This window comes from Corvus brachyrhynchos, unplaced genomic scaffold (assembly GCF_000691975.1).
Source record: "Corvus brachyrhynchos isolate BGI_N302 unplaced genomic scaffold, ASM69197v1 scaffold167, whole genome shotgun sequence".
NCBI lineage: Eukaryota > Metazoa > Chordata > Aves > Passeriformes > Corvidae > Corvus > Corvus brachyrhynchos.
The window spans coordinates 2,499,835-2,522,495 of NW_008239547.1; the positions used below are offsets into that span (position 1 = coordinate 2,499,835).

General features: G+C 36.8%; 1 protein-coding gene across 1 annotated transcript in view; it reads right to left on the reverse strand.

Annotated features, from left to right (window-relative positions):
• The window catches only part of PRTFDC1 (phosphoribosyl transferase domain containing 1), a 46,861-nt gene that overhangs the window by 20,469 nt on the left and 3,731 nt on the right, over positions 1–22,661 (reverse strand). Inside the window, exons 3-5 of the mRNA XM_008639316.2 lie at positions 19,269–19,375; positions 17,130–17,313; positions 495–560 (exon numbers count right to left, since the gene is read on the reverse strand). Of these exons, the coding sequence (XP_008637538.2) occupies positions 495–560; positions 17,130–17,313; positions 19,269–19,375 (357 nt within the window). The remainder of the gene's footprint in view (positions 1–494; positions 561–17,129; positions 17,314–19,268; positions 19,376–22,661) is intronic.

Sequence of the window (22,661 nt, forward strand, 5' to 3'; positions counted from 1 at the left end):
ACTCTTTCTCCTTACCACAATGCTCAAGCATAGTGCAGATTCAGCCATACAGCCAGCCTAATGCTGAAATAAAAAATCCCATCTGCTTCTCTGAGTGAAAGGTTCCACAACTTAATTCTGTGCAGTAGGCAAAATGGTATTAAACTCATATGCTGAATTCAACAGGGATACACACTATGCAGTTTGCTTGTATGTACCCATTGAAGGCAGAAAAAACAAGGCTCCATGACATAAACAAGCTCAGGGGAAACATTTTGCCCACAATCTCGCTGGTAGTACATATATAACTACTGGGAAATCCCTACACAAGGATGGAGAGGCTACATTCTGACCTTTTTGGGCATCTGCAATCTGAAAGCAATGGCATCACAGCAATTTAATACAGAAGAATAAATATCTTTGATTCCAGTATTAGTATCTGACAAAAATTACATAGCTTTTCTCAAGTATTTTTAGTGAATTTATTTTCTTTCTTAAATTTAAAATTAACAAACCTTGCCAGCCAGCTTTGAAAGATCATCTCCTCCCATTATCTGCATATCTTGCATAGACTGATCATTCTGAAAGAAGAAAGATAGAACTTTGAAATTGGTTATAACTGCATAAAATAAAAATATAAATGTTACCTTTTTTTTGAATCTTGATTACTAGTCTTGGTTATGATTATTTTCTAATGCTTGTTAGTATTGGTGTACAAAAAACCCGCACTCTCATTTCTTCCTGTGGCTTCCTGCATCTCCAGGTTGCTTTTAAGCTAACATCAAACTCTAGGCTTTACAGGACTAGAAAAGGGTGCATCTTCCTTTTTAAAATAGTGTTCCCTTGCTTGCTATTTCTTAATATGACAAGTGTTGAGTAACGTATTTATCCCTTTCAAAATGGGAGTACAGGAGCATCTCAACACTTGACTGAACACCTGTAAGCACATTCTTGGTTTGGAGCAGTTTTTGGAAACACAGGCTAAATGTGCTCACATCTAATCTCTTTTTGGAGGAACTCACTCCATCTTTTTCAGGGGAAAAAAAGTTTTGCAAAATTTATCACTTACTATCAAAAATATTTTCAGTGTGTCATACAGTTTCCAGAGCTTTGCATGTTCTTTTTCAACTGACTCAAAGATTAAATCCTTGAGGTCGATTACTGAAATATAGCAAATGAGGTTGAAGTAAATGCAACAGATTAATATGCTTTGATTTTCCTATTAAAAAAGGTATTTCTTTGAAAAAATCAGATTTTTTTTTCTGGATTTGTTTTATAGACATTTCTAGTTGAAATTTTTCTGATGGAAAATTCTCAACCAGCTCTAGCTCCAATTCATTATCAGTGGAACACAGAGTTAAGATCACATAAGGGGGACTCGTGGATGCCCTACTTTTAAGGCAAGACAAAAGAGGCCTTAAAGAAGGTAGCAAATTCAAAAACACATGGTCATGGACAGGCTATATGAACTTTTCAGAAAAAGCAAGAGCAGAAATAAGTATAGTTCATGTGGGTTTTTTGCCAAATTGATGCATATGCTAATCTAATCTTCCTACCCATAGGAAGATAGCATTAGTCCAATTTTAATAGTAGCTGCAGTACCACAATGTGACACTGTGGTTTACTGGTAACCCCAGGAAGCTTCACCATTACAGACAACTGACAAAAACACAATACTTGAATACTCTGCTTTTATTCCATAAATCCAGTGCTTTGAAGTGAAATGTTTTTCCACAGGTAAATAGTGGACCTCAGGACTTACAAGGTAGGTAAAGATCTACTGGACTAAGGGGTTTATAGCTCTTCTTCTTCCCCTCCCAAAGCAGGACAAGCAGAGGCAGCACTTGGAGGGTCAGAGCTGCCCCCTGTACAGATGGAACCGCACCTGCCCACGCTCACAGCCCAGGGGCAGAAGTTCAGGGACTTCCAAGCACCTTTGCAGACGCTTGATCACAAGCAATTCTGGCAGCCCCAGGAACTACTCGTGGTCCTCATGGGAATGGATTGCCTATGTTAATATAGCCTTCCTGAGTAACTGTAAGTAAAGGTTGTAGAATTGCCCAGATGAGAATTTCTCCAAGTTTGCATTCTGCAGACCCACCAAAAGGCTCCCTGGCTTTTGCTCAGACTCCACTCTCCACAAAACCCTCACACCACAGCTTTGTAAGAGGTCCTTAGCAGTCATAGCTTTAAAAGACAGTTTCTAGACCTGCCTTCACTTTTTCTGCACTGGATCTGGGAGCTTTAGATAAATCTCATGCTGCTCTGATCCGTTTCCTGGGAAACAGGGCTAGAGCAGCAATGAAGGTTACATCCCATACATCTTCTAATATAAGTTTCAATATATCTTTTACTTTTGTAAAGAAAAACAGAAAAAAAGCCCAAGCAACAGCAAAGCAAGCAACTGCTTTCCTCATAAGATTATTTTAAAACTAAATAAAAAGTGGAGATTGAGAAGATTTTAAGTTCAGGTTTAAAAGCATAAGTCTTTTGTTGTAAAGCAAGACAGGTCACTCTTCAAAAGTCAGGGATGTATTCAAGTCAAGACTATTATAAGACTATAAAAAGCAGATTGTTTCTAATATCTACCACAGCATGTGTAACCAAGGCACTGACAAAATATTTTTTCATTTCCAAATGAGAAAGTGTAGAATTTCATTAGCAACCAGCACACAAGAATTACTGAAGAGGCAGTTTGCCCTTAGCTGCTGGCTGAAAAAGAGAACGAGAAAAAAGATAACAGTGAGGTGCAATGATTAATGAATTTATTTATTTTCACTAAAAAAACCCCTCTCTTTCAACAGTATTCACAGCAGCACTGTTTCCTTTGCATTTGGTATTTCTGGCTTCAGCTGAAAGGAAGATGCTGAAATAGCATCTTCATTGCTGGCAAGCAGCTAAGCAAACACAAAAGCCATTGAGAGCAGGGGGATCACAGCATCCCGTCAATCTCTGCATTCACACATGGCTGTTGGGACACAACTGCACACATTTATGAAAATCCTGGTGTTCTGACTGGAGAACGAGTGCTGTCAGAGGACAAGGCTGAGTATTCATGGTGCCTAAAAGCCATATCATTTTCTATATGGTTTTTCTATACACAGCTCAGAACACTTCAGCCAAGGTATTTTCAAAAAAAGTAAAAGAAATTCCTTGCACCACACTGGAGAGCAATTCTCTTGTTAAAAAAAAAAATAAATTCAAATCATTGATTTTAATGCCATTTGTAACTATCTACATTCATCACTTAACTCATGTTGTAAAATACATACCTGCCAAACAGCAAGGCTCAATACCACGGTGTGACATTACCCTGATCATAATGTTCACATAGATAATTTGCACACTATGGTTACCATGGGAACCTCGCAGTGCATATTTCTGACTTCTCAGTTTATGATCTCAAAATAACACTAACTAAATGTTAAGCATAAAGTACAATGAATGTCAGGAAAGAAAAAAATCTGTTTCATTCACTACCAATTAATGTCAATTCAGAACTGTTTGTTGAATTTTCATGGTCTTAAGTCATTCAGAGCTTCTTTCTTCCTTTGGGAGTTGTTCCAGCTGATATAATCAAATCTCTGAGATTTCTTATAAATACAGAAATATGAATTGAAGCTTCACTTTCTGTCACCCAAAGTTCCTCAATACTTGCTTTCTAAAATCCCTAAACTCTATCAACTCTTTTTTTGTTTTTTTACTATTTGACACTAAATATATTGGCTTGGATAGACACAACTCTAAATCACAGTATGTTTTGGTTAATGCAGCACAAAATTTATTGCAGCTGTTTCTGACAAGACCACAATGTGTTGTGTCACATCCCCACACCTTATCACAAGCTATAGTTAATACTACATTTCTATTTTTTTTCTGTGCTTAATAAATCTGCATTTTCCAGGATAAATCTCAGTTTCTTTGGTTTTAATTGCTATGTTGTGGTTTTTCACTTGTTCATCTTTGTTGTATAATTTTATTTAATTCTAGGAATACTTGATGAACTAAAGCAAGAATGTTATTTCCACCACCATTTTTCATGGCATACAAAATAAAACTTTTGCTTTCTATGTAGATTGGAAGTATACGTATTTAAATTCCATCTATACTAAGTCATGTATTTTGAACTGGGTGGGGCACAGAATTATTACATCTCTTTTACATCTCCTGAGATCAACACTTGGACATAGTTCAAGTTACAAGTGAAATGAGTTGGGTGGTCTCGGGAAAATTCATTATAAACAGCATTGCTCATCTGAAAATTGCACCAAACTGTGAACATCTGTTACTCTTCTGAAGAAACAGAATCTGGAATACATTAATACTGGGCTCAGTAAAACAAAGATTCTTTAATCATGGCAAAAAGTAGCTTTAACAGAACAGTTTAAATGCGTAACTAAATTATGAAATATGGACACAAGGTCATTATCACACATCTAATTACTACAGTCTGCAGAGTTCATATGGAATTTCTTAAAAAAATGTGGTTACCTTTTTCTCAAAAAATTCATCAGGGAAACTCAAAACAAAAAAGAATGTGACCACCAGGCCTGTTCTATGTTGCTTTTGTCCCCTTGGGTGATACAGCAGATCCTCCAACCTGAGAATTCCCATTAGAACAGCTCTTTCACTTCACACCATCATTCCATCTCCTACAACTGGGTTTTCCAGGAAGGTTTTGACCAAAAAGAAGTCAATGACAGACCATTCACTTGTCCCTTGGATCCTAGTATAAAACTAAATGGCTTTGCAACTCCTGAGACATACTTCAAAATATGAATATGTTAGTTGGGGAAGTATCAGTATGGCATCTACATGATATATTAACCTATTTTGGCTAATAAGTAAAGCCAAACTGATTTTTAAAGTATAGGCTATGAAATATCAGTGCATCAGCAGAAGTCGAGTGGTAGTACATAAGATGCTGTACTTAGAAGCAGCAGTACACTTGAATCAATACAATTTTGGGTTTCTTCTCTCAAGAACAACAGCTAAGAACAAAAGACCTCTAGGGTGTAGAACATGAGCTGCCACAGTCTTCATGGCAGGCAGCTAAAAGGACTATCCAGGCTTAAGTAGCAACGTTCAGAGGGCAACTAGTAAGTACTGTTAAGCTGGAGACTTGTGCAAATGAGTGGGAATGATATGCATCACTTCCCAGTAAAGACTGGAAAGTTTGCCTTCCCTTCCCCAGAATCAAATGTATACCAAAGTCTGCAACCTCCGGGGTACACCCACATTCAAAACAGTCAAGTGCCAGGTCACTGATACATTTTTAAGAAGTGCCTTGAATACCTTGCAAACAATCCAACAATGCTGAGCCAGTTGAGAATTGAACCCAGTAAACTGGCACATACCCACTGCCAGAACATCCCCTTTCCCACAAGGGAAGTACAGGTACCTGCGCACTGAAGCACTGACAGCTCTGTAGATCTCTGAAAGCTTTAAAGCTGCCTTCCTGAGCTGACCACACCACTGACTGTGCTGCACTGAGACTGGCCTTATTGCTATTGCCAGGGTAACAGATGATAGCAAATTTTAAAAGGGTGTAGGTGTATACCTAGCAGAGTTCTAGTTACCACACTATAAGGTGTATTTTACTTCTGTAGCAGTAGATCTACAATATAACTCATTTGAAGATTTACTTATTTTTTATTCTATTTCTTCCTTTTTGTTATTCCTTAACTAAAAGCTCCACCACTTAGTTTTGGAACTGCTTCAAATTCAGGCTAGTCTATCCAGTTCCAGGGAAGGCCAGAGTTTTGCAATGAGGAAGTTGGCTTTGGACAGAGAAAGACAAACAATGAACTTACTGACAGCAAGGTACTCCTTATCAGCTGACCTGTGGTAACAACCGGGTATGTTTCTTCCCTACTGTAAAAGCAAGGCAGGTCATTCAGCTTAAACAACACTCTGGGAAACAGTAAGTCATTAAACTTAATCAATGGAATTGTCTGCAATCATCTGTTCAGACACTCAGTAATTTTTTGTGTACCAGGACTCCTGCATGCCTTCTCTATATTTAATCCAAGGAAGGTAAGGTATCTTAAAAAAGGGCCAAACTGTCATAAATTGAAGTAGAATTTAGACCAGTTAACTTGGCTATTAAGGATTTTAGACAATAAATTATTTCATTTTTGAATTTCTGATTTAGCAAGTAAATTTTATATACTTGCTTAGCATTGGCTAAATGGGTTATTTTGTTTAAGAATGAGGCAGTAAGATTGCAGCACTACATATAACCATATGGCACAAACAGCACCTGAATACTCAAAAGATCAGCAAGGACTGAAATCAAGAACATATGATAACAAAGGTTTTGGCTTGTATGTGTATCAGAAACACAATAAATCCTCAAAACTCAGGTTAGTTTCCACAGACTGTAGTCTGAGATTTCCTTGTACTCTATCTTATTTTTATTCTCTAAGATAATATTTAAAACATAGAAATTTAATCTGTGTATGTTCCAGCATCAGAAAAGGTACTAACAGTTTTACATGGCTGTTCAGCCATGTAAGGTGAGGTTCATAGCACATAATTTTTCTCCAGAGATGGGAAGCAAGTAATTAAAACTTACAGGTAAAAGAAAAATTTAGGAAGCATATCCTCCAGAACTGCCATAATCCTACTCAGGCACTCCTTTTGGGCTGCCAGGAGGCATTGCTAAGGGTGTCTCTACCTTTTGCGATAATAACGTAATACCAGCCCACACTCTTGGAATAGCAGACTTGGGATGCTTTTCCTCCTCGGCTCCATAAGCTAAAGAGTGTATGGAAAATCTTCCTCCTCCTATGGTAATGCAAAAATCATTAAGGTCATCAATCATGCTATGGCCAACTATAGTGGACGCAGGTAGGAAAATGTCAGTTTGGATTCAAGTCCACAATAACTGGAGTATCTGTCTTTTGCCCAATTATTGTTTAGCATTAAATGCACGAACATTACAGCAATGGAACTAGAAGTCATGTTTCCCAGCCTCAACAGAGGATCTTAGCATGCCAGCTGGGACACTACTAGATCCACATGTACGATCTTATCCCATTTTTTAAACTGTGTTGTAAATTAATGATCAAAAGTGCATGAACATTGTGAAAAATCATATAGTGAGTTTGTAGCTCTGTACTAAAAACCCTGTTCACTTGGGGATTCTGCAAGCACAAGAGAAAACAGCTTTCTCTAGAATAAGCACAAAGTGCTAACCTTCTGACCCTGACTATCATTAGTTCCTAGGATCTGGTGATAAAAGGGAGATAGAAGAAAAATCTTGAACTTTGTCAAATAGCCACAGGCTGAGAAAACAGATAAATAGGTGTAAGCAAATTCACAGAAGATGAGTCTGATAAAAACCTCAAAAGCTTAGTCCCTTCCAGCAATCCTGAGCTTAGTGTATCGTTGACTCTCACAACTCAGTAGCACTCTCTCCCATACCGCTGTGTTTAGTCCCTTGGCTAATGACAACTTGGAAACTTTTAACAGCACACATATTCTTTGTGAATTTTCTTGCAAGGTTGTTCTATAGTGTCTCTTCTTTATTTAAATATTTTAACTTCTGTTAAACTTCTGTCTTTCAAATGAGGAGGGAAAAGAACTTTGTATCTGTCACACAGATCAGCACTGCAATTACAGAGGAGTTCCTGTTATAGCCGTATTCCTTTAGAGTAACCCTTTTGGTTTATGCCTTACAGCCCTGCTGGGGTGTGACACTCCATAAGCACTACACATGTTATGATCTGTTTTAAGAAACAGCATTTAAGATGCCAGTAAAAGGGAGTCATCAAATTCCTTGAGAAAAATTAGAACCCTCTGGCTTCTTTTAATTAATTTTGCCCCATTTCAGATCTTAATATGAAAAACTCACATATTAAATGGCACTGCTAGCATCCAAATAATGCGATATTTTTCCAGTGCATAAAAATGGAAAATGCAGAGTACTTTCAAACTCATCAGATCTTATTTTTTACAACAGGATTTACAACCATTTAGTTCTGGACCTTTCTTACATGTAAGATACTATCTCCCTGTCACTGTAAAATCTGTGAAGCAGGATGATGTATAGTATTGCTGCAAATGCCATAACTTAGTAGTAGATTAGTGTCTTTTTTGGCAGAATATGAAACATTTTACTAAAACTAAACTTCAATGTTTTAGGCTTTATAAGAAACCACTGCTTTACAACAAATACTGTATCCAGGGCAATCTGATTCTTTGAAAACATGAACAGTTGGACACTTCTAATAAAATCCCTTGATGCTTTGAATCTGTTCTAAAAGTGACCAATTTAACAATATCTACAGTCTTAAATGTTAAGATGTTCCACGAACCTGGATTGCTTAAAAATACCAAAGATTTAAGCTCACAAAAAAAAACCATATTAAAAAACCTTAAGAAAAAGGAACTTCAGATCAAAAACTATTTATACATAGCAGCTGTACCCTATGTAATATACTGTAATCCAAGACATTTATTTCAAATTAGGAGATGTTTTTCAAAAGAAAACATTACAGCTTGTAAGAAAAACATGATCCTGGGGGAAACAAATTTCTCAAAAAATATTAGAAAATACCTCTGTGGAGTTTACATTAGATCTGAAATCCAGAATAACACAGTACCAACCCACAGTATACGAAAACTAATTTTTTTTCATTGAAAAAAAATAATTCCATAGCCAAAAATCATATATCAGTATGAAGGAAGATAATACCTAAGCTGGAAATGATAAAAATTAAAAGTATGTTGAACAAGCATGTAGCTACTTGCTTTAGTATGCCCCATAAATGCTTTAAAACAATACTTCGACATTTCTGAAAAGCTGTAGGACAGCTCAGTATCACTCTGCCTTCACCACCACGTCTGCTCTGGTTCTGTCCCCATGGCAATCAGGCCGCTTCCTACTCAGTTCTCCCTCGACTGTTTGGTTCCCCCAAATCTTTCACATGTGAGTCACTGAAACACTTACTCATACTTTAAAAAAATCACTAAGAATTCAGATGGTGCTAACATATTCAAGTGATGCGTAGGTGTGTTATCTGATGCATACAGTTACAAAGATCATCCTCTATGAGTAAGTTTTACATTAGAGATAAACTTGATAAACTGACTGTATGATAGACTTATTATGACCTTTCCTGAACTATGCCCACAAATCAACACCTACTTACATTAGAAGTAGCATCCCAAGCCCCTGAGCAGTGTCCAACAGCAAAATACTCTATGTTTTATTTTAAATATAACACTTTCTTTGAGCAAGAAATTAATTAAAGCTCTCATATCTCACAACTCTGCCATCACATTAAATGGAAGCTGTAGATGCCATGCAGGTGAAAGGAGACCATCTGCCTCCAGACCTAAGAAGTTTCAAGAATCTGACTTTTAAGTTCATGTTTTATTCCACATAGTATGACCTTCTTCAGTTTATCTTAGAATACTGTGAAAACTAGGCTGGTTCATGAAAGTAACTAGGGTTGAAATATCCACACTTCTGATACCTTTGAGGAGCATCTCTCAGGTAAAGCAGAAGGTGAGTCTGAGGCTTGCACACATGGTAGTAAGGATCCCTTGACTATGGGCAGACTCCTTTTTCCAGCAAGAACTGTGCTGACTAAAGAAGTTACTGCCCACAAGCTGTCCCCAGCTGCTTGTTAAGTCTCCCTCTGGCAGGGGTTACTGAGATGCATGTGTGCATCTGGGTCACTAAAAATTAATCCAGCAAGCTCAAGCGGTCCAAACAGAAAGTCTCTCATAAATGGTATCATCTGGGCTGAAACAGGGAGTGCTCAGAAGCAGCTGAGCTGGCCCATGTGACTGCCTGGAGGGCACTGCAGTCCCTGAAGAATGAACTCCAGACGGTCACTGTTCCAGCCAGTGCAGATGCAATCAGAAAAGAGACCCACCTCCAGTGTCTGAGTTTTCACACCAAATCACTAGCTGTCTGTACCTGATGTACAGATTAATCTGGCAGGAGAGTTTACTCTCAAAGTGCCTGAATTGTGCTGCTACTCTTGTAACACTACCCACAATTTAACCAAAGAGACTGCCATTCTTCTCATTACATTTTTGTGAATTTCTTTTAAAGGTTCATCAGCTAGCTGCAAGCTTTGGGGATGACTTCCACTACTAACATTTTCGGCTATTTCTCTGAAAAGTGTGGGTGTCTCTAAGGCTGACAATTTGCAGTAAGACACTGCTGCATGTTGATGTGGTTTTTTGTTTCTTTCATGAAAAATATTCTATTTTTAAAGAAGTCTTAACACTTGAAAAAGGAACATTTGGACACAATTTGGAGAACTGTGAATTGTAGCATCTCCAAACATTCAATTCACAAAAAATATGATCTGTTTCCACTGTTCATCACCTTCTTAACCATCTCAAGTCTTACTAAGTTTCAGAGAATACCTGAAGCATAAGAGATAACAAACAGAGCATCAATGCCTGCTTAAGATTTGAGAGTGTCTTTGGCTTGGAGGTGTAAAAGACCTTTTACTCACTTGTTTTAGCATCTTATGGAACTTTCACTCAAAAAGATCCTACTATGAGATGTAAATGCCATTTTGTCCATTCATAGATATGGAAAGTGCACAGAGATAAAATCCCTTTGGCAATTCTAGGAGGAGATTTCCCAAATCTCTCATCATTAACTTGCCCATATGACATCTCTCTGGTAGCATCATCTACAATCAACAGAACATATTTCTCAGAACAGCAACAACTTTAAGGTCTAGATCCCTGACACTGGTAGCTTCTATGGACTAAATTATGTCATGTTTCTGCTTCCCATTAGCATCTAAAACTATGCTAAAAATGCTGCAAAATTCTCTGTAAAGTTGTTCACTGTCTACAGTACTGACTGCAAGACATATATCTGAAAAAAGTTGACTATATTTTAGTTTTTGAATGTCTAGTACACACACAACCTCTCTCCAAATTAAATAAACCACAAATTACTAATTTTCAAATTAAACCTACACTGAAGTTATTTATTTGCATGTCAAATGTATAATTCACAGATAATTTGGAGTTCAGTCCTCTGAAATTATGGTAGAACTTTGCTTTAAATTTGACAGGAATTCATTCTATCAGGTAGGCTCCAGTTTGTAATTCTTCCATGGCTACTCAGCATCAAGAAGATGATGCAGTCATCAGCTTAACTGTGTACATGAAGCAAAATAAAGGGAACTCACAATCTGCCCAAGAGAAAACCTGTTAGTACAAACACTAATGTGAATTCTCTTTCATCTCAGGATGTACATTTTCCTCAGGAGATCACAAGTTGTGTTTTCCTCTGTGACACAGCAATGGAGATAAACAATCATCGTAACAGTGGTGTAGAGTCTGGGTATAGACTTGAATCACTAAATGCAAGCAAGACAGTTTTTTCTTCTGTGTTGTTAAATTAATACAACCATTTTGAGGTTACTTGCTTTTTCAGGGTCATGATTTCAACATATTTTTAAATGCAAAGTTCATAGTGATCTTTAAAAGTCAAGTTACATACAATAAAATTATACTGAATAATAGGTTATTATGAAAAGCAGGACTGTAAATTTTATACCACTCTGATTATAGTCTGATGCTTCATGCTGTTGAGTCTTTTAGGAATTAAGTACACTCATTTGGTGCATGAGAAGGAAACCTGCATGGCAGAAAAACAAATTGTTTTACTACATTTACCAAGCTTTCAACTTACTCATTATAAAATCCCTCTGTTTCCTTGCCCCTGCAGTAGAGAGATTTAGCAAAACTATTTACTGAGGTGGCTTCATATAGCAAAAACATTCAGATTTCTACTGAACAATGATAGTTTTGTTGCTTGTTTTCAGATTCTTGCAGCACTAATAGTCCTGTTTATGCCAAGACTAATAACCAACAGTTGTAAATATGTTTCAAACAACTGGAGGCTGAAGAGGAAACAGATCATATCAATGGATTTGTTTGTGAACAGAATTCAATGCAGTCATTGTGCATGGATTACAATTCAGCAGTCACATTTTTACATTTTTTTTATTTGTTATGTTCTGGAAACCATAAATAATGTACTCATTTTAAAGAATTACATGAATTGACCAAATCCACATAATCCTCTGCAAGTTCATTCATATTTGGAGCATCAAACACATCTTTGGGCAAGCTGTTCCAGTGCCTCACCAGCTTCATCATAAAAAAAATCTCCCTTTATATCTAGTCTAAACGTATCCTCTGTCAATTTAAAGGCATTTCCCCTTGTCCTATCATTCCACAGCCTTGTAAATATCCCTCCACCTTTCTTGTAGGCCCCTTTGAGGTACTGGCCACCTCCTCTAAGGTGTCCCCAAAGCCTTCTCTTCTCCAGGCTGAACAACCCCAACTGAATCAGCCTGTCTTCCTAGGAGAGGTGCTCCAAAACTGTGATCATCTTTGTAGCCCTCCTCCAGACTCCCTCCAACAGATCCATGTCTTTGAAATACAGAGGACTCCAGAGCTGGATGCAGTACTCCAGGTAGGGTCCCAAAGTTATTCAAAATAACAGAGTTTGTTACAACAATGTAATTTCAAAATAACAGAGACGGCTGGATTTCTGCCACTTTAGCCCACATATATAACCAAAGAAATCACAAAAGACTTAAGGAAAAATAACAATCTCATTCCTAGTTTACCTCTCCATGGTTTTCAGTGAAAAAAGGTTATGCCACCAAGATTCGCTTGCCCTTCCCCAAGATGTGAGCTTTACTATCATACCTATTTTATAAAATATAGTAATTAGGAGAATTAGATAAATATCTATGGATAACTATATGGGAATACTAAACATTTCACAAGAACAGGTAGCAATGCATGTAGAAAGCACACTGGTCTGCCTAATAAAAGTGTGTGGTGTTCCTCCTCTCTTCTGTCAGTCCCCACCACCAGTTTCAACAACGACTCTTACCATGATTCCTCCTCTTTTTAGCTTCCACCACCTATCCACGAAAGAAGTCTTAATTCACATGCATTTACCTTCTCTTCTATTTAGAGGTTGCTGGGAACTTCTCAAGAAAGTCTGCATACTTACTCTACTTCTTAATTTTTTCAATTCCATTTAAAACTTGAGGTTGACTTAAAGATCACATTTGGCATAGCCATGGAACAGGATTAGGTGATATTGTTGCATCTCTTAGTAGTGGATTAGACTTGCTAAGCCAGAACATCCTCTTCTGTCTCAAGCTGTAATTCAACCTTTACCTTTTCAGCTTGTCCTAAATTGTCTCCTCCAGACTGAACAAAGAGAAGGTCTAATTGCTGTTTACAGTCTACTCTTCTGCTACACTTCTTATAGAATGTTTTTTTACTAAAACATACCCTATTCAGCCCTTCTCTTTATGACATCCACACCCTTCTATTTTTTTGTTCACTCTCTCTTTTGGTTCATCCTCAAGCATTCATCCTTGTCTAGTCCTATCATTTAATTGAAAACGCCCTAGTAAAATATCTTCCTAATTTCTCTGTTATACTTCCCTCTGGATTCTCCCTAATTAGCTCTTTAATCTCCTAAAGTTATCAGTATCACAAATTTATTACAGAATTTCTGGATCCACCATCTCTCCTGCTAGGGTCACATTCTCCTTAGATGGCATTTCCCAACTCAACTTCTTCCACCATTAATTTTCATCCTTGACTTCAACATACCATGCTTCTGAAAATATTTTTGAATTCTCCTTTCAATCTGAAACCCTCACCCATTTTCAACTTCAGAACTCCCGTTCCCTGTGGAGGAACAATCACTCAGGAAAATAATTCAGTATGGTAAAAATAGAGTAAATTTTATTCCTCCAGTTTTAAATTCAAAAATCTCTGCAGCCAATTCCACCATCCCTGACTTATATTAAAATCCAGTATCTTAGAGCTTAATATCTAAAAAGCTGCTAGATTCTATCAGTTCTCATGTCAGTGTTTCTAGAATACAGTGTTTTCCCCTAAAACTTGGTGTGTACCTTTCTATATAATCATATTTCACATGAGGACTATTGTAGGGCTTCTTGCTCTACCCACTATACTTCTTGCCTTGCTACTCTTGAGTTCATTCAAAAAAGTGTATGTTTTCTCTTCTCTGCCTCTTAAAACTCAGAGCTGCTGTTCTCGTTCAGATTTCCATCCGGAAAATGCATTTGATTTTCCTCTCCATCTACTTACTGACTTATCCTTAACTCTACCTGATGCTTCCTATCTTTTTACTCCTGAAATCATATTTTCTAACTCTCATCTTGGTGCCTTCTTTTAATCTGCCCCTTGTAAAATACAGGAAAGTTTCTCACAAAAATGTAAAAATGTTCAGGCACATATGACAATATTTTGCAAACCAGATAAAACCATCCTGATTATGGAAGTACAAGCAGCCATTCATCTCATTAATATCCAGAGAATCTAAATGGACTATGTTTTTTTTTTTAATCAATTCATTTGCATGAAGAAATCTAACAAAAGAAGATACATGCCCAGCTTTCAGCTACGTAATCTGAAAGCAGATCCTAACATACTAATTAAGTCAAATTCTAAAGTCTAAATTCTGTAATATTATGACAGCTTTGGAAAACAAAGAGCCATGTAAAACTGGTCATATTTGCAATCTCCTTTTCCTGTAATCATGTCTGTATGCCAACCAGCAAAGTACAACATTTTCCACTGATGCTTGGTAATTAAGGTGTACTTTCACAGATGCCAAGATCTGATTCTGGGTCACAATTACAGCCCATTTTTGCTATCCTATTGAACCAAGAAATCCCACTTTGAATTACAACCGCTAAAAATGAACTAACCTTTCAATACTGAAGCTGGAATGAGACAATACAAAAATCCCATGAGTTTGAGCTGAAATTAGTTGCTGGATTTAAACAGCTGGAGGGGGGAAGGGAGACATGTCTGAAGTAAGCATATTGAGAGCAGCAGAACTCCCTTCAGGAGAGAAAGAGAGAACAGTTAGTAAAAGGAAGCAGGATAAATAATGCGAGAAGAACACTGTCTATAAAATGACAAAGGGATAAAAAGCGAGAGCAGTAATAAGTCTTACTAGAAAGTGGAACAGAAAACACAAAGGAAAGCAAAGGAGTGGAACTTGTGATGCTCCAAGATTTTAAGTAGAGTCTTATCTCTAAAGCTGTAATTATTGCCTCTGATTAAAGTGTAAAACACTGAGAAAGATATGCTATTACAGAATAAACTAACATGGGAGATTTGGGAGTTTCATATAAGTCTGGGATAAAGAGTAACTCCAACTAGGGACAGCGAGTTCCTCAAGTGTTCTGAGCCCAGCTGTGTTGACAAGGGAAGATTCCCCAAAACCTGCAATTGCACAGGACACAACAGTAACTTAAGATGCAAAGGATGGCAGGGAGTGGTACTGGTAATTTAGTCAGCATTATATTTATGTATATCTCATGGACTGCATCTACCAATATTAAAGTAATTTCAAATTTCTACTGCAGTGTCATTCAGCTTCTGAAGACCAGACAGGTATCAAGCCTTGATCCAAGCACTAAATCAAGGACAGCTTCAGCCTCTAAATACATGACACCTCCTTGAAAGTACATATAAGAAAAAAGAATATATTTTAAAAAAAACAGATGCAGGCACTAGTTCTTGGGAAGGTGCTACCTTTCTGATACAGAATGAGGTTAGGACCCAAAAGATGAATAGCCACTAAATGCTAAGATCATCTAGGACTTAGTATTGGTAATTGCACCTTCCCATAATAAAATTCTTAGTGCTGTTTCAGCTTGATTTAACCTGCTTCTACATTATTTCCTAAGCTAAAGATGTGAAGATTTCCACATTTTTGCAGTACACATCTTCTGCCACTCATTGATTACGGGTTAATATGACTAATAACATTTGACCCCAAGGAAAGAAATTTTAGAACCAGGATATCTTCATACTGGCTAAAAGATAACCCTGTAGAAAAAGCACATGCATTACCTATATGCCAGATGCAAAATAAAACCCAATTTAAGTAATTCCACTGTTTGCTCAGCAGTGTTACTGAAGTGCTATCGTAACTACACAAAAAAAACTTGAGTAAAATTTCCATGTGCCATTATGTCAGACAAACATTACAATTTATTAATTATTTCTGTAATACTGCTGAATATCTAGAAAATAACTAATATTAGTATTTCACACATGCTTCATAGAACTAACTAATTCTTGAAAGAGAAGTCCCAGGACCAAATCCTAGCCAAATGGCTACAAAAGGTTCTCATTCACTTTTTTTCCACTATGAAAAAAAGTCAGACTGGATCTGTGAAAGTTAGGAAAAGTTTATAGTCACTGGGGTCAGAAGAAAACGCCAGCCAACAAACTGTGGAAAGGATGTAGAGTTACTGTGGGAACTACTGGACACAGCAAGTTGCATTTCTGCAAGACACCATTTTATCACTTCATTTATTTAGTGTACTTCCTCAGACCTTTCTACATCAACTTACAGAAATGCTCCCTCACTATGAAACATGCACTGCAAGGTAGAATATAAATTTATAACTTATACAATAAGAAATCGTAATTAGAGGTTCTAAAAAAATGCTAGTCATCTCACTACCAATATCCCCACTGACACAGGTGAATTATTATTGCATAATTTCCTCTGAAGATAACAGGAGGTCTTGATGACTACTTCAACACTGGATTTGATTCAATGGCTTGTTTCATTTTCTTGTAGAACACTATCATCATCTGGTGGTATATTTTGCTGCTATGTAAACTGCATGCTGTGAAGATGAAAGCATTTCATTTACCTAGTATTAAACATTTAGAAGAAGACACAGATTTATCACCTTGTAGTTATGCCAAACTATGTGGGGGTGGAAAATGCAGTGGCATGAAATTAACTTGACAGAACTGCTGAGGATTTTGATAACAAACAAGATGTCGACATTTTACATGAACGAAATTTGAATACTTCTCTGTCCAGAAGTAAAAGACAGACTAAATAAAACAATAGAGCTCAAGGATGCTTCATATCCTCATGAAGCATACTATCTACAAAGTATGAGGGATATGAGTTTTTAGAGAAAACTTCACAGGTTTTTCAAACAGAAATATTTTTCACATAGTTTTTCTTATAATTGGAGGCGGAGATCTCATATGCAAAAGTCAACTATTTATTACAACATTCAACCAGAATCTACATAAATCAGTTGTTGACTTACGTGGTAACTTTTCAGTCTAACAAAATCGACTTTCATGGAGATGAACCTTTCTGAATTTCTGCTAAGATTTTTAATGTGCTCCACAAGATCAGCACAGAACTTGTAGCCACCTTTGAGGACACAGAGAACCACAATATCATTGTCTCCAAGGTCTTGCATAATATCTTTGGCCAGTCGTTCTGTCCTGGGCAAAAAAAAAATTAAGGATAAAGTAACATTAGATGCAGATGCTCTAAGTTCATGGTATGCTTTACAAACAAACACTATGGTGAGTATAAAGCTTGACTGACATTGTTCAAGTATCGTGACTTCACAGAATCACAGTCATTTAGGTTGGAAAAGACTTTCAAGATCGTCACGTCCACCCTTTGATTGATCATCACAACGTCAGCTAGACCATAACAGTAAGTGCCATGTCCAGTCATTTCTTGAACACCTCCAGGAATGGTGACTCTACCACCTTCCAAGACAGTCCATTCCAGTGCTTGACTGGGTTTGGATCCAGCTCACAGAAGGCAGATACAGAGTGATGGATGCATGATGCAAAGCACTTGAATCTGGTGAACCTTAAATGCATAAATTCCCCAGCTATACAAACAGGAGCTACACATCTCAGTATATTTTGGGCTCATAAATATGTCAGAGACTCGAGAGAAAAGAATGTGAGCTAGCCTTCCATTTTACCTCACAGGAATTACCAGTATAAAACATACCTGTACAAACCCCTAACTTGTTATGTTAGTTACTGCACAAGAACAACAAATTCAGTGAAAGACAGGGAAAAGAATTATTTGAAATATTTCATGCTGATTGGCTTTGGAAGATGCTATCCCTACAATTTTAATAAAAATATACATAAATACTAGAAAGAAATAGAGCATCAGTCAAAAGCTTATATTATCACTATTTTGTACAGCTCGCTGTTTTATACAGCAGAAATGAAAAGTGCAAAGAACTTCAGTGACTTGTTCAAGGTCAAACACAGGCAAATAATCGAGCAAATGCCCCATTAAAACCCACAGTTGTGGGGTTCCCAACCAAACCTGTCTTCCCTTTGACAATTCTGCATTGCAAACACAATATGGCAGATGACTGGAAACAAAAGACACATTTCTGCCAGGTAATGCTACATACGTTTTCAAGAAAAAAAAATTAATCTTAATAATAAATATAAATAATAAATATTAATCTTAAAGATAGCATTTCTAGACCCACAATAGGGTACTGGGTCATTTCTAGATGTAATGCAGTATCAACAGAAAATTCAACAATGTCATTTGATGTTTTGAGGAAAAACAGCTCAGTGTATTATACTCTGTAAACACACTGGAAAATTCTTTGATAGCTCTCTGAATTAGATTAGTAGTTTCAATAAGAGTAGGCTTGTTGACAGGATACAATTTATTAAATAATCCTATCATCTATCCCATGCCTTTCATTATTACACTTTTCAGGTTTAGCTGTTTTTTTCTTTGTCTACCAACTGTAATACAGAAATCAATTTGCTTCTACATAAATACATCAATTGAACTTTACTGAAATCTGTGCATGGAGCAGAGAATAATAAGCTCTAGACTGAAGATAATATCCTAAGTATGAGAAACGGCTGTTGCTTCATTTCCACATCTTTGTATTTTTAATGATCTAGTAAATTCATATAGCAATAATTAGTATACTTTTCATTTGAGAAATAGAAGATACTAGAAATATGAGATCATCTCATTTGATCTGAAATATATAATTCCTTTTAGTGTTGTAAGAATGAGGATCACTTACTTTACTGAAGATTAATAAAATAGTCTTTTATCATCTTTTATCAAGTCTAAGAATAATGGGGAAATCCTCTCATTAAGAAACATTTCTTTGATGAATTTTCATTTTTTTATATTATTCCTCAGATTGTTTGGAGCCAAAATTTCCAAGAACTCCAAAGACCACTTTGTGTGTTAGAAGTGTATGAACTCCAGCACAGATAAAAATGTACTAATTTAAATTTCTAAATAAGAATAGCCAAGTTTTTAACTTTTAATATTTTAGGACAAAGATTATACATACACTGTATATGGATGACAGCCTTCATAAAAAAGGATAATACTACTGACCAAACAATTTATTTAGTGACATTCAAACTACACATACCTGTCAACAATAATGCCATGAGGTATGAGCACATATTCCAGATCTCCAAAGTAGTGCTGAGGATAAGTGAACAAATCCAGACTGTATCCAGGCCAATTGTCTGAAATCTGAATATCAAATAGTACAGTCAAGAACACTTCATGGTGTTTGACATTATGTAACTGATACAAAGTCAGCATTCTAGTACACTCTATTGGATGCCATACTTTCTTCCAGTTACAAATTACTATTTTGCTTTTCTCATTAATTATTTTGCTTCTCAGTATATCTCAGACATCAAATGCTACAGTTTTTTCCTCACAGAATGTGAGAAATCTCACCTGAAATTACAAACAACTGGATAGATAAAGGAAATATTTAATACTAATCTACTGTCAAAAGTAAGTTTCTAAGGACTTTCAAACACAAAATGCCAGTAAGAAGGGATTCTCCAACGGGAGATTCAGACGGTGGAATTAAAAGTAATAAAATTCTATATTAAAATTGTACATTTCTAGTTTAGAATTACTTAAAAGTCATAAATAAATAAATAAATAAATAAATATTCTACAGATGAAACAGCACACATGGAGAATAATTTATGTGGTTCATGGATATCTATACAAATCAGTGAAAAACTGTACTTCTTGCCAAAGGTGAGGTTCTTAATTTAGATATCATCAAGGATAAGTGATTACAAAATGTTTGCATCTCACCTCACTACCAAACTAGTCTGTAAATCCATATATTTACAGAAAAAAAATATACATTGATTTTGTAAGTGTCAGAATACAAAGATTAGACCTCTCAGCATACAACGGTAGTAGAGATTAAGGTCAAAAATTCGCCAACAGTGGAAGGCTTCAAAAAGCTATGAAATGCAAAGTCACCAGCAAAAAAACTAAACAAACTCCAAAACAAAAATTTTCCCTATTCCTTATGAAAGACAAGATCTGAAGGTTCACAAGGTATCTTAAAATCATTACAAAGCTTTTCTTCAGTACTGGTTCAGGATAAAAAGCGACACCTAATAGGTTTTCTTTACAATCATATTCCTCAAGTCACACATTGTCTTTCTACAGCTTGGCTGCAGGAATCTTGAGTAAAAGGAGAAATGGTGACAAACTTGCCATTGTGCAGTGCATGTCTTAATGGCATTTTTGCTACAGATAGTCCTTAAAGGACCATCACTGAAACTAACCTCTGCTTACCATTTTACAGTAGAGCAATAAACTGTTTCTCACAAATATTTTTGCTAAGATACCATATTTGATGTTGAGCTGTTCCTCCACATCTGCTCTTCTTTAACTCAGACACAGCCCTGCCTCATGCTGTATTGAAACACTGTTCTGCCTTGTGGATTTTGGGTTGCTTGGGCACTTTTTTTGCGTATTAATTGACAGCTACAGACACCTTGACTGGAATGTTTTCTTAACTCTACCCAAAAATTTCTGCATCAAAAAATGTTATTCGTTGGCAACTGCTACTGAATGTTTGGCCATGAAGGGAATGACTGGGAGATCACTGGAATCAATGAAAGCTTTTCACCTGACTTACACAAGCCTTGAAACTACACAAAAGAAAAAAGTTACTTAGTTGTGTTCCTCATTTCCATAGAAACAGGAGATTATAAATATCCTCCTTGGCGAGGTTTTTAATTAGAGGCAAATCTTGCTCCAAAAACACTGCTGTAGTCGGCCTGGAAAGACTATTTTCCCATCTACTTTTTCAGTGCATGGGGGGGGGCCTGAAACTTTAAAAACATTTTGTAGCAATGAACAGTCTGTTCAAGTGCATTTTAATGTAAAGTGAAACAATTTCATTAAGTATTACAAACACCCACTAGCAAACCCTGTCAGTGCTGCTAACTTCTGCATTCTTGTCAAATTGCACGGTTTCAGTGTGATGCAGAACATCAAATTAAATGGAGAGAAACTGCTTCAGAATTCATACAACCAGTAACTTTTACTTAGGTTACATTAACTCCTTTATGAAATAAGATAAGGATGAAATTTTGATTCTCCCATTTATCCTTCTGGTTCTCTAGAATAGCAGAGCATAAACAGCTTAACTCTGCAATAATATTGAAGTTCTTGTTTACAAGTGCTTGCTGGAATTTGACAAATAATGCAAAGTACATGTGAGTGAAATCCACATGTACTTTCAAATTAATGATTTGTCTAATATAATAAGCCTGTTTCATATTCTTCTTTCCTTTAAACAGGCACTTCCTAACAACAACTCTTAGAAATTCTCATTTATCCTAAAGCCAGCCACAGTATTATGCTATAAGAGAATTTTCAAGTAACTGTAAATTCTTATTACTATTCTGTTTGAGAATTTTAAAAGACCTTGAAAATATGAAGGAAAAAATTCTGATTTTTTCAGAAAAAAAAAGCAGTATTCAACTAGATAAGTAAATAAATATTCTAAATACTTTGGCACACTTCTGTGTAAAAAACTCCTACAGTGAAAGAAAGACCTACTTTTAAAGTTCAGGCTTTGCATGTTTGAATAGCCCAGCAGATATTCTTCTTAAGTCTTTAACAAGTTGGATGTGAATGGATACAAAAAGGAATACAAATACATGGCAATATCCAAAAGTGTTCTCTTGAGGCCTAAGAGAGAAGCTGAAGACATTCAATTGCAACACCTTTGGAAGAATATTACTAGTTTTGTTGTCTGGTAAAATGAGCACAGGTGAAGTTTGAGCACAGTCCTCAGCTCCAAGCGAGCATCAAGGAAGTCCAGCTTTTGTAACTCAAACTATGCTGTGCTGGACTTACTGCTGGTTGGGTTTTCAGGGAGTTGAGCAGAAAAAATGAAACCAGTGCAGCAGAAGATGGTCATGCACATTCACGTCCTTCTTTGCAATAACCTCATGTTGCTTTGGTGATACACAGTCACCCACTTTAAGAATGTCATTTATTACACAGGTGTCAGGAGAGCTGGTGGATGTGCAGTGTTTTCAGGCAGCTCGAACACAGAGATGGGTCCTTCGCAAGGGGCTTGGCAGGGACGTTGGAGTGGACAGAGTGTGACCCCTGACTACACAGAGGGCCCTGTCCTGTAGGCAGCTGTCCTGTGAATCTTCTGTTAAAATCCTAATGCCACATTAAAATAAGAACATACCTAAGGTCGTGGCAGTGATGGCATTTGCTTCATAGGGGAATCTGGTGTGTCTATCAGAATAAGGATCACATTCATTCATTTTTGCATCATTTATCCATCCCCACCCCAGCAGAACACGGGCAGCCCAACGTGCTTTCACAGCGCTCGCAGACCCCCAGGGGCCTCTCAGAGTTCTGGTGGGAGAAAGACATCTCGGGATCCCTGGGGATCCTCATCCCCGTTACTGAAGGAGTCTGGGGAAGCACAGCCACCGCCACAGGAGCCGCTCGGGGTGATTCCGGA